Consider the following 14455-nt stretch of genomic DNA (forward strand, 5'->3'; position numbering starts at 1 on the left):
TAATAATGATAATGTTGGTATTCGTTAAGCGCTTACTGTGTGCCGAGCACTGTTCTAAGCGCTGGGGTAGACACAGGGGAATCAGGTTGTCCCACGTGGGGCTCACGGTCTTCATCCCCATTTTACAGATGAGGTAACTGAGGCACCGAGAAGTGAAGTGACTTGCCCAAAGTCACACAGCTGACAAACGGCCGAGCCGGGATTCGAACCCATGACCTCTGACTCCCAAACCCGTGCTCTTCCCACCGAGCCACGCTGCTTCTTCAGATAGGTCTCATCTGAAGACCTGTATCTCTATACATATGAAGATGCAGAGATGAATAGAAACAGAATCTTGCTAAAATTCTCTCGCTAAGAGTTTTTGATCCTTCAGATTCTGGATCTCTGCATTTATTAATTCACATTATTGATTTCTAGACCCAGGTAATAATAATAATAATAATCATGTTGGTATTTGTTAAGCGCTTACTATGTGCAGAGCACTGTTCTAAGCGCCGGGGGAGACACAGGGTCATCGGGTTGTCCCACGTGAGGCTCACAGTCTTCATCCTCATTTTACAGATGAGATCACTGAGGCCCTGAGAAGTGAGGTGACTTGCCCACAGTCACACAGCTGCCAAGGGGCAGAGGCGGGATTTGAACCCATGACTTCTGACTCCCAAGCCCAGGCTTTTCCACTGAGCCACGCTGCTTCTCAAGAAACCCCGGAAACATAAATCATACAAAATATATCCCTAAAAAGGATGGAAACTTCAGAAAAGATGATTAAAAATTCTCGGTTCATTTGCACATTTGATTTATTTTGGTTTCCGAAGTATTTCCATGACGACGGTTAAAACTACTTGAGATTCTCAAACTGGGTCAGTCAAAAAACACTTAGGTTACAAGAACTACACTAAGTTAGGAGAAGCAGGGGAAGCAGTGTGGCTTCGTGGAAAGAGCACGGGCTAGGAAGTCAAAGGTCGTGGGTTCTAATCCCGCCTCCACCACTTGTCAGCCGTGTGACTTTGGGCAAGTCACTTCACTTCCCTTGTGCCTCGGTTACTTCACCTGGAAAATGGGAATTTAGACCGGGAGCCCCACGTGGGACAAGCCGATTTCCTTGTTTCTACCCCAGCGCTCAGAACAGTGGTTGGCGCATAGTAAGCGCTTAACGAATGCCATCACTATCGTTATTTATTTTTATCCATCAGATGAACGGATCACATGAAGAGTAAAGCAAGGTTGGCGGTTGGCCATAATTCTCCAGGTGTCCAATACGGGTGAGTTGCCCGTTCGTCATGGTGGTGACCGAAACCGATTTTCATGAACCGAGTCAGCTGATGATTTGTCCGGAGAGATTTTCAAATCAGTACTCGGGCAGTGGTAGTTATCGAGCGCTGACTGTGGGCAGAGCTTTGTTCTCAGTGCTTGGGAGAGTACGATGAAGAGAGTTAGATGTGCGTTAGATACGTCTGCAGAAATCACCCCTCTTCCACCCGATCAGATCTGGCGTGCACGTTTGCTTTGCTGCCCGTGATTATTCTAGCGGATGAGTTGCCATTTACATTTTGTATTTTTCCACCCTTTCCACTGTTGGGTGACCGTTGCTTCAATTTATGCGTGTGGATAGTTGGGTGGCTTGCATTTTTCACTACAGTTCATTTTTTATTTGTGTAGTTTAAGTACTTGAATCAGGCATTTATTTAATTGATCGTTTGCAACCGTTGCCTTTTTATATATTAAGCATAAGTGCTTGGGGGTTTGACCAGATTTCTTAGGAAATATCTTGACTCCTTGAACTCTTTTCCAGATTATCCCTACAAGATTGCAAGTTCTTTGAGGGCAGGGATCGTTTCTACTAATTCTGCTGTGCTCTGCTAACCCCTTAGAGAAGTGCTCTGCCCTACTCAGTAAGTACTTTTTTTGGGGTATTTGTTAAGCGCTTACTAGGTGCCAGGCACTGTCTTAAGTGCTGGGGTAGACACAAGCTAATCAGGTTGGACATAGTCCACATCCCACATGGGGCTCCTAGTCTTAATCCCCATTTTACGGACGAGGTAGCCGAGGCACAGAGAACTGAAGTGACTTGCCCAAGTTCAAGCAGTGGACAAGTGTCGGAGCTGGGATCAGAACCCAAGTCCTTCTGACTACCGGGCCCGTGCCCTATCCACTAGGCACACTGTTTTTATTGCTCAAGAAGTAATATAAATTTCATTCAGTAGTATTTATTGATAAATAAATATAATATATATATGGATAAATAAATATAAATAAATACTATTGATTGGATTGATTTTTTGAAGTTGAGAGGGATTTTAAATAGGAGAAGAGAAGGTAAAAAACGCGTTTTAAAATCCCAAGAACTAAGGCTTCGAAGCCCAGATTTGATCATTGAGGCCATCTCGTTTTGATTGTGGCTCAAGGTCAAATTCATGATGATGGGATCTTTGCTATTTGCATTTTTCGTGAAATTAGACATCATCGGACCAAAGTCAGTGAAGAATTCCTGAACAGACTGACCATGTAATTACGAGAGAGAGATTCCTTAGCCGGGGAACGAAGAAATTACACTTGCCTGTTCTCCCGTTGAGGTTTACACTGAGGTTCACTAAGGAGCGGAATGAACTCGCCGACCGTAATGGTCATCGATTTGCTCACTGGATCTTTAGGAATAATTCCATAGTATTTATTGAGCGCTCACTATGTGCAGAGCACTGTTCTAAGCGCTTGGAATGTACAAATCGGTAACAGATAGAATCAGTCCCTGCCCTTCGACGGGCTTACAGTCTAATCGGAATAATAATAATAATAATTCGACTCTCTCAACTGGAAAAAGTTTCCCATTTGGAAATTTCTTTTTTCCATTTGATTTCTCTTGTGGTTGTTGAAGCCCTCATTCTCTAAAAGCCATAACATCCATCCTTCCCCTTTTCCTCCTCATATTTGGGACTTAAACCCAGCTCCAAGTAAGATTTCTTTTTAAAACTAATCATCTGCTGGGGCCGCACAGTGATGTGGAGTAAAACCAACGATCGGTTGATAATGTTTTCAATCTTTTTAAACGTATTTGTTAAGCGCATACTCTATTGCAGGCACTGTACGAAGCACTGGGGTAGATACAAGTTCATCTGGTTGGACACAGTCCATATCCCACATGGAGCTCACAGTCTTAATCCCCACTTGACAGATGAAGTAACCGAGGCACGGAGGTCTTGACTTATCCAAGGTCAAACAGCAGATGAGTGGCAGAGCCAGGATTAGGACCCAGGTCCTTCTGACTCCCGGGCCCGTTGCTCTATCCACTAGGACGTGCTAAAATCTGCTTGCTCGGAGAACAGGAGTATGAAAGGAGCAAGAACAGACAGTCAATTGATTGGGTAGCCTGATATCTGAGCAGACAGAATTAGTTTATCTAGGTTCAAAAGTGTCAGTCCTGTTGGCACGGTATCATAGAAGCAGCGTGGCGGAGTAGAAAGAATACGGGCCTGGAAGTCAGAGGAACTGGGTGCTAATCCCAGCTCTGCCAGTTGCTTGCTGTGTGACCTTAGGCAAGTCCCTTAACTTCTCTGTGCCTCAGTTTTCTCAACTGTAAAATGAGGATTCAATATCTGTTCTCCCTCCTGTTTAGACTGTGAGCCCACGGGGACTGTGTCCAACGTAATTAACCTGTACCTACTCCAGCGCTTAGAACAGTGTTTGACACGTATGAGGGACTTAACAAATACCATAGAAAAACTTCACTAATAATGGGTCGTTGCTTAGTATTCATGTTGCCTTCACCTGATGGGCCCCAAATGGAAAATTCTCTCCAGAAACTTCTCCTGGCTTGGGCAGACCTACACCCTTCGAGGGGCCTCCACCAAATTTTATGGCTTCACCTTCTTTTCACCCTAATGGGCACCATCTTCCGTCAAGCTCTCATCATACCTGACTTTATCAGCATCCTCATCGTTTCCAACCTCTCCCCCCCGTTCAATCTACACTGTACCTAGCTTCCTGGACCGTCTTTCTAAATCATCATTCGCCGGATGGCTCTGCTCTCCTCAAGTACCTCCAGTGCTACCAGTTTCCCAGCTCATCAGGAGGACGAGCCTTAGGAGGCTTTCAAGGCTCTCTGTCACTGCCCTCTTCCACTCTCCTGCCCGCGTTAAGCTTGACTCCCAGCCCGTGCTCTTTGCTCCTCCCCAAATTACCTTAATATTATAGCCTGCAACCTCTCGTTCGTGACTCACGACACTGCCTTCCCCTTCGGATCAGTGGACCACAGTTCTCCTCATCTTCAAAGTCCTTCCGAAATCCCACCTCCTCCAGGAAGCCTTCAATGATTAAATTCTGACAGCTTTAGTCCTCATGTATTTTAGGATACATGAATTCTTTTTTATTCATTATCTATTCAGTCACTCTTCTTTCCAAACTTTCTTTCTTTTCTCTACTTCCACTGTATATAAATAATACTGGGTTTGCTCTCTCTCCCCATTGGAGTGTAAGCTCTTTGAGGGCGGGATCCAGGCCTTTTGCTTCTATTCTCCTCTTCCCAGTGCTTATAAAGTGTTCCGCTCACAGTAGAAGTTAAAGAAATACTAATGATGATGACGACGATGACTTTCCTTCCAACGAACCGTTAGTTGTCATAAATTAGTTGCGTATGTCGTGCCCGCTGAATGCGTAGCTTCAGGGTAAAGGACAGTCATGATCTAAAATTGATTTGCAGATGTTAAGGTTTATTAAAGCATTAAGAAATTGAAACAGAATAAAATTTTCAGGATGCTAAACAGGCTAGTAGTGGGAGCGAGGATTGTCTTTCGTGCACAGTGATGATGCTTCCAGATGCATCACTATCCACGGATATGCCCGAGAATAGTCAGACAATCTCCCCCTTTTGATTGAAAGCGAAGAAGGCAAGATCTCGGTAAGTGAAAAGGAAGCGGCAGAAGTTTTCTTTAGAGTGGTACGTTATCCAGGTGAGTGCTGAATTCTTCCCCTTGTTTGAGGATGTCTGAGCTGACAGCTCCGGTTTTCGACTCATCTTCATTTACTCTGAGGCTTCTCCTCCAGTGAGTGGAGCCGGGTTGTAAGTACTTTACTGCGCTGGTCCACCTCCTCGAGAACTTTTTTAACCACGATAGTTTTGGAAGGTTCTGAAAGTGAAATTTTTAAAAGCGATCAGCTCACAGAAATAGATACGCCGTACACTTCTTAACAAAACTTCAAGGAGCTTGGGTTTCTCACAAGCCGAACATACGGAGATGGTTTCTATTTAGTTTCCAAACTAGTTTGTTTAAAAGCACTTCTCAAAATGGGGCTGCAAAGGGAATTTGTTATTGTGATGTTTTGTTAAAGTGGGAGATGACTGTAGCAAAGTCTCTCAAGAATAATTGTGTTTTAGTTAAATAGAGGGGGGTGTTCAGTTACTGTATTTAACAGGGTCGGAGGGTGGAACATCTAGCAAGGGTGACTGTCATCCTTGTTATCACATCATCTTCCTCAGACCGTTGAAGGTATGACCACTTGTTACTTTCATTTAAATCAGTCTCCACAGTTGAAGTGTTGCACCCAAATTCTTATTTTTAAAATAAAGTGTGTGTGCAAGCACATAAGACCATTAGAAATATCATTATTGGCTCAGCCTGGGCCATCCAGTTCAGAATCCCATCTCCCGTAGCGACAATATGTGCTTAACGGAACTGCGCGATGACTCCCTATCTATCCTAATGTTTAGAGATGAACCATTTAGCAAACTTAACTTACCCCTTTATGGCCCTAACTTTCCCTTTAGTAAATCGAAGAGTCAACGTATTTATGGAGCGCTTACTGTGCACTTCCTAAGCACTTGGAAAAGTACAATCGACTTGGTAGATGAGATCCCTGCCCAAAGGAGCTTGTTCATCCACAAATTCATCCAAACCACTCCCTACGCCTTCCGCTGTATAAATTGACGGACGAGTGGTTCACAGTATCTTCGTACACACACACATGTATATGTATTTAGTGATATGTAGGGATGGATAGAGAGAAAGGATTGGAATCTTTCCTCAGGAATGATGAGTGAACCCTGAGACTTCGGGGTTGAGAATCTCAATTGATTCGAGCGCTGAGGACTTGTCAGTCGCGTTCTCGTGGGGCATGAAATGCAGTGAGCAGGTTGACGGTCAAGGGTACAGCACAGTGCAAAAGGCAGAGTCTTTTGTATGTGCAAGATCTACTTATGGCCACGATGACCTCAGCAGAGAGCTAATTCTGTGATGCAGTGCTCTAGCCTGGCACGCGGCTGGTTGCCTTGGAAGTTGCTCAGGTCTTCGTGCCCACATATTTTAGGGGGTCCCGGGGGAGTCCGTCCCCTCTGTGGAATGCCCTGGGTGGTTCGTCAGTCATCGCTGTTACTCACTGACGGCACAGCCCCAGCAAACGGAACTGGGCCTAGGACCCGGGTGTCCTGATTTTTAAAGCCGGGTTCTTACCACTGCATCAACAGAAGGGCAGTGTATGTGTGTGTGTGTGTGTGTGTGTGTGAGAGTGATTGTGGGTGTGTGTGCACATAAATACATGGAGAGAGAGAGAGAGGGGGGGGGCTGCCAGAAAAAGAATTCCATTCTGATTACCTTTGAGTTGACTTGCCAGAACTCCAGATGCATAACCTGTAGACTTGAAACTTCCAGACTTACAGGCACTGTGAAAGGATCAAACAATTTATCGTATTTATTGAGCGCTTATGGGGTATCGAGCAGCGTGGCTCAGTGGAAAAGAGCACAGGCTTTGGAGTCAGAGGGCATGAGTTCGAATCCCAGCTCTGCCATTTGTCAGCTGTGTGACTGCGGGCGAGTCACTTAACTTCTCTGCGTCTCAGTTACCTCATCTGTAAAATGGGGATTAAGACTGTGAGCCCCGCGTGGGACGACCTGCTTCCCCTGGGTCTCCCCCAGCGCTTAGAACAGTGCTGTGCACATAGTAAGCGCTTAACAAATACCAACATTATTATTGAGCGCTTGGGAGAGTTCAGTGTAAGAGAGTTGGTTGATACAGGCTTGAACCCATTGTCCCGGACGATGTTTGAGGGAGAGATTATTCCAGACCTTAAATGCGCTACTCTAATGCTCCTCTCCAATTAATAGAATTGATTGACAGTGTACAGTGTTTGCAGTCCTGTACGAGGCATCTGGGACGGTACAATGCATTTAAAAGGCAGGTGCCCTGGCCGCAAGAAGCGTACAGTTTAATAGTGAAGACGGAGAGAAAATAATTTAATCTGATTTATCTAATTTATCTAATAATCTAATCTAATCTAATAATTTCCAATTCGATTAAGGGAAAGGAAGAATGCCTATGGAAGCGAGTAAGTGCTGAACTCCTCGGGAGCGCTACGGGTGGGATTGAGTGCGTGGGTGTGTAATTGGCTGAGTGCTAAGTTGGAGTGGTTGGAGGATACAGCCTGGGTTGGGAGGCAAAAATGAATTGTCAGAAAGTGTCCTTCTGTCCTACTGAAAGTTGGCAACATTCTATGGCAGATTCAGAAGGTAAAATTTTTAATGCTTTCTTTCGGGTCCCCTGAGATGGTGGCACGATGCTTACCTACCATAATAATTCATCAAAACATCAATCGACTATCGGAACTCCCTGCACATCTCTCAGGAGAAATCTGACCAGCTGACATTCATTCTTTCACTCCCCGACAAGGAGTGGCAGAGAGATCAAGTGGGATGCAGAGGAATCTCTCAGCCCCTCTTTGCCCAGATTCCCTTGGGCCCCCTCTGTCTGGCCGCCTCACCCACCATGAGTCCTGGCCTCCCCTTCAAGCCGGTTGTCCCGGTTCCCCGACCTGAGATTGCTTAAGGGAAACCTTGTAATAATCTATTTTCAGAATCGTTTTCTTCTCCAGGCAGAGAGTGAGCCATTTGGACTCCCTCCCCGCTTCCAGCACCCTTCCATTCACGTCCATTTTACTTCCACAGGCAAGGCTGTGTTATTCACACCTCCAGAATAGTCCCACCTACCCATCCTCTCCGTCGATCAGGCGGCAGTAGGTCTCGATCTCTTTCTCGAGGTAGACCTTGATGTCCAGCAGCTGCTCGTACTCCAGTTTCTGGCCCTCGGTTTCCGTTCTGACCTGTTGCAGCTGTTCCTCCAGGGCCCCGATCTGAGCCTGGATTTGGGAGAGCTGGACGCAGTAATTGCCCTCCGTTTCCGTCAAGGAGCATTCCAGCGAATGTTTCTGGGGGAAGAACGTGGATGCGTATCGTGGATATCTCAAAGGGGAAGTTCGGAAAGCCGCCTGGCCTAGAGGAAAGAGCACGGGCCTGGGAGCCGGAGGACCTCCGTTCTAAATCCGGCTCTTCCACTTTCCGTCGCTTAACTTCTCTGTGCCTCAGTTTCCTCATCTGTAAAATGGGGATTCAATGCCTATTCTTTCCCCCATTTAGACCGTGAGCGTGTAGAACGAGGACTGTGTCCAACCTGATTATTTTGTACGCACCCCAGCCTTAGTACAATGCTTGGCCTCATAGTAAGTGCTTAGAGAAGGAGCGTGGCTTAGTGGGAGTCAGAAGGACCTGGGTTCTAATCCTGGCTCTGCCACCTGTCTGCTGAATCACCTTGGGGAAGCCACCTCACTTCTCTCTGCCTCAGTTACCTCATCTAGAAAATGGGGATGAAGACTGTGAACGCTGTGTGGGAAAGGGACTGTGTCCAATCCAATTACTTCGTATCTACCCCAGCGCTTAGTACAGTGCCTGGCACAGAGTAAGTGCTTAACAGACACTATTATTAACCGATGTCATTATTATTATTATTATTATTCTATTGTTGGCTGGACGCGGACTTGGAGGCATAGCTTTTTTACCTCTTCCATTTCATCTCTCACCCGCCTCGGCTCTCAACGAATCAAGGCATTTCCCCCTTCAAAGGGAGCACATCTTCCCACCCCCTTCTCTAGTGCCCGCAAACCCTCCATTTTCCGGTGTTAATGAGTAAATTCGGTAATAGCAACCATTGAAGAGCTAAAGGGAAGTGGTCTCCTGCCTACCGTGGCCAGAAGGGACTGGAGCTCGATCTCCAGGGTCTGGAGGGTGCGTTTCATCTCCGTGAGCTCGTTCCTGGCCGAGGTGGTGGCCCCAACGTCTTCGGAGATCTGCTGCTGCAGCGACGCGCTCTGAAACAGCAGAAACAAGCCAGTCCAACCGCTGTTTTGAGCGTACCTTTGAGACGCCCGATGGGTCTGTTACCCGAGACTGACTCACCTTCTCGTTGAACCAGGCTTCGGCATCTCTGCGGTTCTGCTCAGCCAAATCTTCGTACTCGGCCCTCATGTTGTTCAGGAGGACGGTCAGGTCGACGCCCGGGGCCGCGTTCATTTCCACATTCACGTTCCCACCGGCGGCGCACTGGAGAGCTTTCATTTCCTGGAAGGGAGGAAAACATGAATTACCCCAGAAATGCAGAATCCCTGCTCGATCGATCGTATTTATTGAGCGCATATTATGTGCAGAGCACTGTACTAAGTGCTTGGCAGAGCACAACTGAATTAGCAGGCGTGCCTTCTGCCCATAACGAGCTTACGGTCCGGAGGGGGAGACAGACATTAGCATGAATAATTCAGAGACTACTTCTGAATCTTTTCATCTAAAAGTCCAGTGCAGGAAAAAAAAAAATAATCATGAACTCTAGGATGTAAGAAATCTCTGCGCTGGGTCAAACCATTGATCCATCTAGCCCAGTATTTTGTCTGTGACAGTGACAATAGGATATTTAGAGGAACCACACGATTACTGCCTCATGCACATCCATCCTAAACGTTTGGATTTATGGTGAACATACCTCTCCTTCTAAAAGTCCTTGATGGGTCTGTCGGCCAATAACCTACCAATTCCCTCTGTGAGCCTTCTCAACATCTCAAGCTTATCCCCCCACGGTCTTAAATTCCTCCCTCGTGACTTGTTGCGGACCTCTCGTCCATTTATATTGCCCAACCCCTCGTGAACCTGCTGATCTTTTCACCCTGAACAACTTCTGTGGAAAATATCAGCCACTTTATAATAATCGCGGTATTTGTTAAGCACTTACTACGTACCGGGCATTGTACTAACCCCTGGGTTGAATATAAGCAAATCGGGCTGGACACGTACACATACAGATGAAACCTCGATACAGTGAGAACTGATACAATTCCATAAGCAACTTGCAATAACAAGGGCACTCACTTTAAAATTATCCTCACAGCTCTACGTGACAGTGGCATCGCTATTTCCGTTACACTGTAATTGGGTTTTCCCTACAGATTGCACTTGCCTGGCAAATTTTCACCTCTGTTCCGGCTTATTCTTTCTAATACGTACTATTATCATTCCTCCTCTAGACGGTAAGCTCCTTGTGGGGAAGGATTGTTTTGTATGCACTCAATACAGTTCCTTGCACACACCAGGCACTCGATAAATAGCACTGATTGATTAGTAATAATGTATCAGAATGGGATGAGAGGACAACACTACCTTCTTGCCAAGGCTTTAAATCTGTCTTTTGTGATTACTCATTTCCCGAAAGAGACATCTGCCCTTCAGAAATATTCCTACCTCCTCGTGGTTCTTCTTGAGGTAGGTCAGCTCCTCGCTCAGGGTCTCGTACTGGATCTCCAGGTCCGTCCTGCACAGGGTCAGCTCGTCCAGGACTCGCCGCAGGCCGTTGACGTCGGCCTCCACGGTCTGGTGAAGAGCCAGCTCGTTTTCAAACCTGAGGAGAGTTTTCAAAGGCGGTTCAGGGCCAGGCGGATCAGTTCGGGAAGCGTCGACCACAAAACCAAATCCTGCGCTATCTGAACTTTGCAATAGAGAAAGCTCCAAGTTGTTGAAATGTGTTGTCCTAAGGACAACAGATGGGCTTTCAGGTGGTAGTTTCTCTTCAGCACGAATTATCTGGGGAAACAGCCTCATAACTTGGTAAAGATTGAACTTTGATTCAATAAGGCCGTCGGAACGATCACAGAAACATTTCACGCGGGGGACAGAAAATAAATGAACCCTTTCGTTGTGCATTAGTAGCAAGGACATTTTCCCCCTCTATTTACTTCATTCGGAAGTCATCAGCTGTCAGTCTGGCATTGTCGATCTGCAGCACGGCACTGGCATTGCAAGTGGTGGAAGAGATAATCTGGAAACAAGATGATTGATTGTGAAAAACACTGAAGGGCATCACATTTACATTTCAAGAGCTACAGCTGAAGAGATGGAAAAAAAGAAATAATATAAAGACCCTTCAATGCTTGGTATCACTTTTGTCATGGACTTAAACCTTCTCTATCCAATGAGGATAGATATAGGTAAGGGTATGGGTAGAAATACTGCAGTCTATGGTGGATAACTGAGAGGATTTGTACATTTACTGAGTGAAGGGAATCTACGGTCTTAAAAATTTCACCAACGTTATTTCTCCTCTGGAAACCTGCCAGGTTTCCAGCCGATTGCACTTTGTGATACAGAGGCAACATCCCTAGTGGGAAGGAGACCTGGGCTCTTATTGCGACTCTGCCCCTTGTCCGCTATGTGACCTTGGACATGTCACTTCACTTCTCTGGACCTCAGTTACCTCATGTGTCAAATGGGGATTACGTCTGTGAGCCCCATGTGGAACAACCTTAATAATAATAATAATAACCTAATCATTTTGTATCTACCCCCAGCACTTACTACAGTGCCCGGCCCACACTCGCTTAACAGATGCCACCTTAAAAACCCCCAGGAAATCCTAATGTCTTACTAATTTTTTTTTAAGTGTAGGTGGACAACGAGTTTAAGTCATCTACTTTTGGGAGACGTTAAGCTTTCCAGCTAACTAAACTTCAAATGTCAGTTCAGGATCAAAAGCCAAATCTAAGGTTTCTCACCTGATTCCTCAGGTCCTCGATGATAGGGAAATACCTACTGTAGTCATGGTCGAGTCCCCGGCAAGAACCGGGACCGAATTTCTCGTACCAGCCCTTGATCTTCTGCTCCAGGTCGGCGTTGGCCTCCTCCAGGGCCCGCACGTTGTCCAGGTAGGAGGCCAGGCGGTCGTTCAGGTTCTGCATGGTCACCTTCTCGTTGCCGGACAGGAGCCCGCCCTCGGTCCCGACGAAGGCCGAGCAGGAAGCGCTTCCCAGGTTCCCTCCGGACGAGCCGCCCCCGAAAGCGCAAGAAAAGCCGCTCCCGATGCCCGGGACCCCGCAGCCATTCCCGGCCCCAAAACCGGCCCCGCTGGCGGACAGCCTGACGGAACCCGCCGGGGGACGGGAGCAAATCCTCCTGGATCCACTGGAAAGTCGGAGAGACATCGTAAGGCCGAGATTAGAGCGTGCCGAGGTCTCAGGGAAACGCAGGTGGAGCGGATGAGGTCTAGGTCGCCTCGCTCGTCTTTTTATACTCAGTCGGGCCAGGGTTTCGGCCTGAATTCTGCCAACCCAGAGAAACCTTGGTATGCCAGCTCAGCAGCTTACCCTAATTGAATGGTCCTCGCTAATGAGTATTTAACCCTCGTCGGTCCATTCCCGTAGGTGGGTAGTTGCCCTAGGGTGGCTTGTTATCTCCAAAATGGGGCGCGGAGCATCAGTGTCAGAGCCCTTAGTTCATTTTTAATTTTGGATGATTAATCCCTCCCTTCGGACCTCCGGAGGATAAACGCCCTCCGTCCGACCTTAATGAAATGAGGAGGATAATTCAGCTTCGGGTTTCGGGGACCACGGTTCGATTCCGAAATCCCCGAGGATTCTCTTTTCCCAAGAGTTGGGGTTGAGATGATAGGATGAGGTCCGGACCCCCGACCCTCTCCTCGAGCTGTCCGAGTTTCCATCCGTAGCCATTTCTAAAGAGACACGAATCTGGTAATCTGACAATCTCCCAGGTGAATCACGCTACTGATTATTCCTCAGTTTTGGGAGATATTCATTTCTTCTGATCTTCGCCTGTAATTACCAGCCAAGCCGTAATTGCTGTTGGGTTTGGTGGGGGGAAGAGGTGTCATTTGGGAGAGTTTCTAGCCCTACCCATTAGGAAGCTTCCCTGGAAACTGGCCCGACATCATTCTCTGCTTAGGTTGCAGGTGAGCAGGGTGGAGTTGGATAGCTTAAAGCAGTCAGGGGATTCATCTTCATTTCCTCAAATTCTTCACTGAACACGTGAGGAAATGTGATATCAGATCCCGTCCTTTTCATCCTTAAAAGCCCCGGGAATCTGTAACGTACGATATAGCGTAAACAGTACCGGGATCTTGATGTGCCGATGAATCCGTCGGCATCCCAGCATTGCTTATGACATACTGGTTTTAATGGCTTCCCTTCCGTCAGGATTCTCCAGTCGAAAAATGTTGGTTTTCTCTCTTTTTTTCCGTGGTACTTGTTAAGCGCTTACTACGTGCCAGGCGCCGTACTAAACTGTAAGCTCGTCGTGGGGAGGGAATGTGTCCGTTTATTGTTACACTGTTCTTTCCCAAGCGCTTAGTACAGTAAGCATTCAATAAATACGATCGAGTACTAAGTGCCGGGGGAAATATGAGCTAATCAGGTCGGACACAGTCCACGTCCTGCGTGGGCTGCACACTTTTAGTCCCCGTTTTACAGGTGCGGTAACTGAGGCACAGGGTGGTGAAGTGACTTGCCCAGAATCACACAGCAGATTATGGCAGGGCCGGGATTAGAACCCAGGTCCGTCCGACTCCCAGTTCTGGGCTCTATTCACCCCGGCTCTGCCACTCGTCAGCTGTGTGACTGTGGGCGAGTCACTTCGCTTCTCTGCGCCTCAGTTACCTCATCTGTAAAACGGGGATGAAGACCGTGAGCCTCACGTGGGACCACCTGATGACCCTGTATCTCCCCCAGCGCTTAGAACGGCGCCCTGCACGTAGTAAGCGCTTAACAAATACCAACATTATTATTAGGCCGTGCTGCTTTTAAGCCAGGACGTTGAAGTCGTTTAATTTCCTGGTCTAGAAGCCTGTGTTCGTCCTGTTGAATTTCTTTCTTATCACTAATCACCGCCCAAGAGGAGCAGGGTCCATGGGAGAATGGACCAACATCCCACCTATTTGGATGCAGAGAGTTGGAGAGGGTTGGCAACGTGACCGAGCGTGGCCGTGGAGCGTGGCCCAGGGAAAATATCATGGGCCTTAGAGTCAGAGGACCTGGCTTCTAAATCCCACTTTTGCCACTTGCCTGCTGTGTGACCTTGGACGAGTCACTTCCCTTCCCTTCGTCTCAGTTTCCTCAACTGTAAAATAGTCTCCCTCCCGCTTAGACGGCGAGCCCCACGTAAGACAGGGACCTAATGGGTCCGACTTAACTTGTATCTACCCTAGTGCTTGAAACGTGGTGTTTAACAAATACTATTTTGGGTGGTGTTACTGTTATTTAGACCTCCTCTGTCGTATCCCCTATCGGCCTCCTCTCTGACCCCTCTGCCTCCACCCTCAAGTCCATATTTCACTCTGCTGCCTGGATCATTTTTCCGAGAAGAGTTCGGTC

At 47.2% G+C, this 14455-nt stretch overlaps 1 protein-coding gene across 1 annotated transcript; it reads right to left on the reverse strand.

Annotated features, from left to right (window-relative positions):
- Positions 1-4701: 4701 nt before the first annotated feature.
- Positions 4702-12274, reverse strand: LOC100091723 (keratin, type I cytoskeletal 25). Its single transcript, XM_001520473.3, has 8 exons — positions 11849-12274; positions 11033-11115; positions 10542-10698; positions 9213-9374; positions 8999-9124; positions 7971-8188; positions 6582-6649; positions 4702-5120 (listed from the first exon to the last, which is right to left on the reverse strand). Exons 1-8 carry the CDS (start codon positions 12272-12274, stop codon positions 5011-5013), a joined length of 1350 nt encoding a protein of 449 aa, XP_001520523.2. The 3' UTR covers positions 4702-5010.
- Positions 12275-14455: the final 2181 nt, after the last annotated feature.

The sequence above is a fragment of the Ornithorhynchus anatinus genome, chromosome 11 (assembly GCF_004115215.2).
Source record: "Ornithorhynchus anatinus isolate Pmale09 chromosome 11, mOrnAna1.pri.v4, whole genome shotgun sequence".
NCBI lineage: Eukaryota > Metazoa > Chordata > Mammalia > Monotremata > Ornithorhynchidae > Ornithorhynchus > Ornithorhynchus anatinus.

Coding starts and splice junctions, on each gene's coding strand:
- LOC100091723 (XM_001520473.3), bottom strand. CDS start 12,274: ATGTCTCTCCGACTTTCCAGTGGATCCAGGAGGATTTGCTCCCGTCCC. Junction 9,375..10,541: donor TCAAGAAGAACCACGAGGAG/GTAGGAATATTT, acceptor CCTCCCTTCCAG/GAAATGAAAGCTCTCCAGTG. Junction 8,189..8,998: donor TCCAGTCCCTTCTGGCCACG/GTAGGCAGGAGA, acceptor TTCTTCCCCCAG/AAACATTCGCTGGAATGCTC.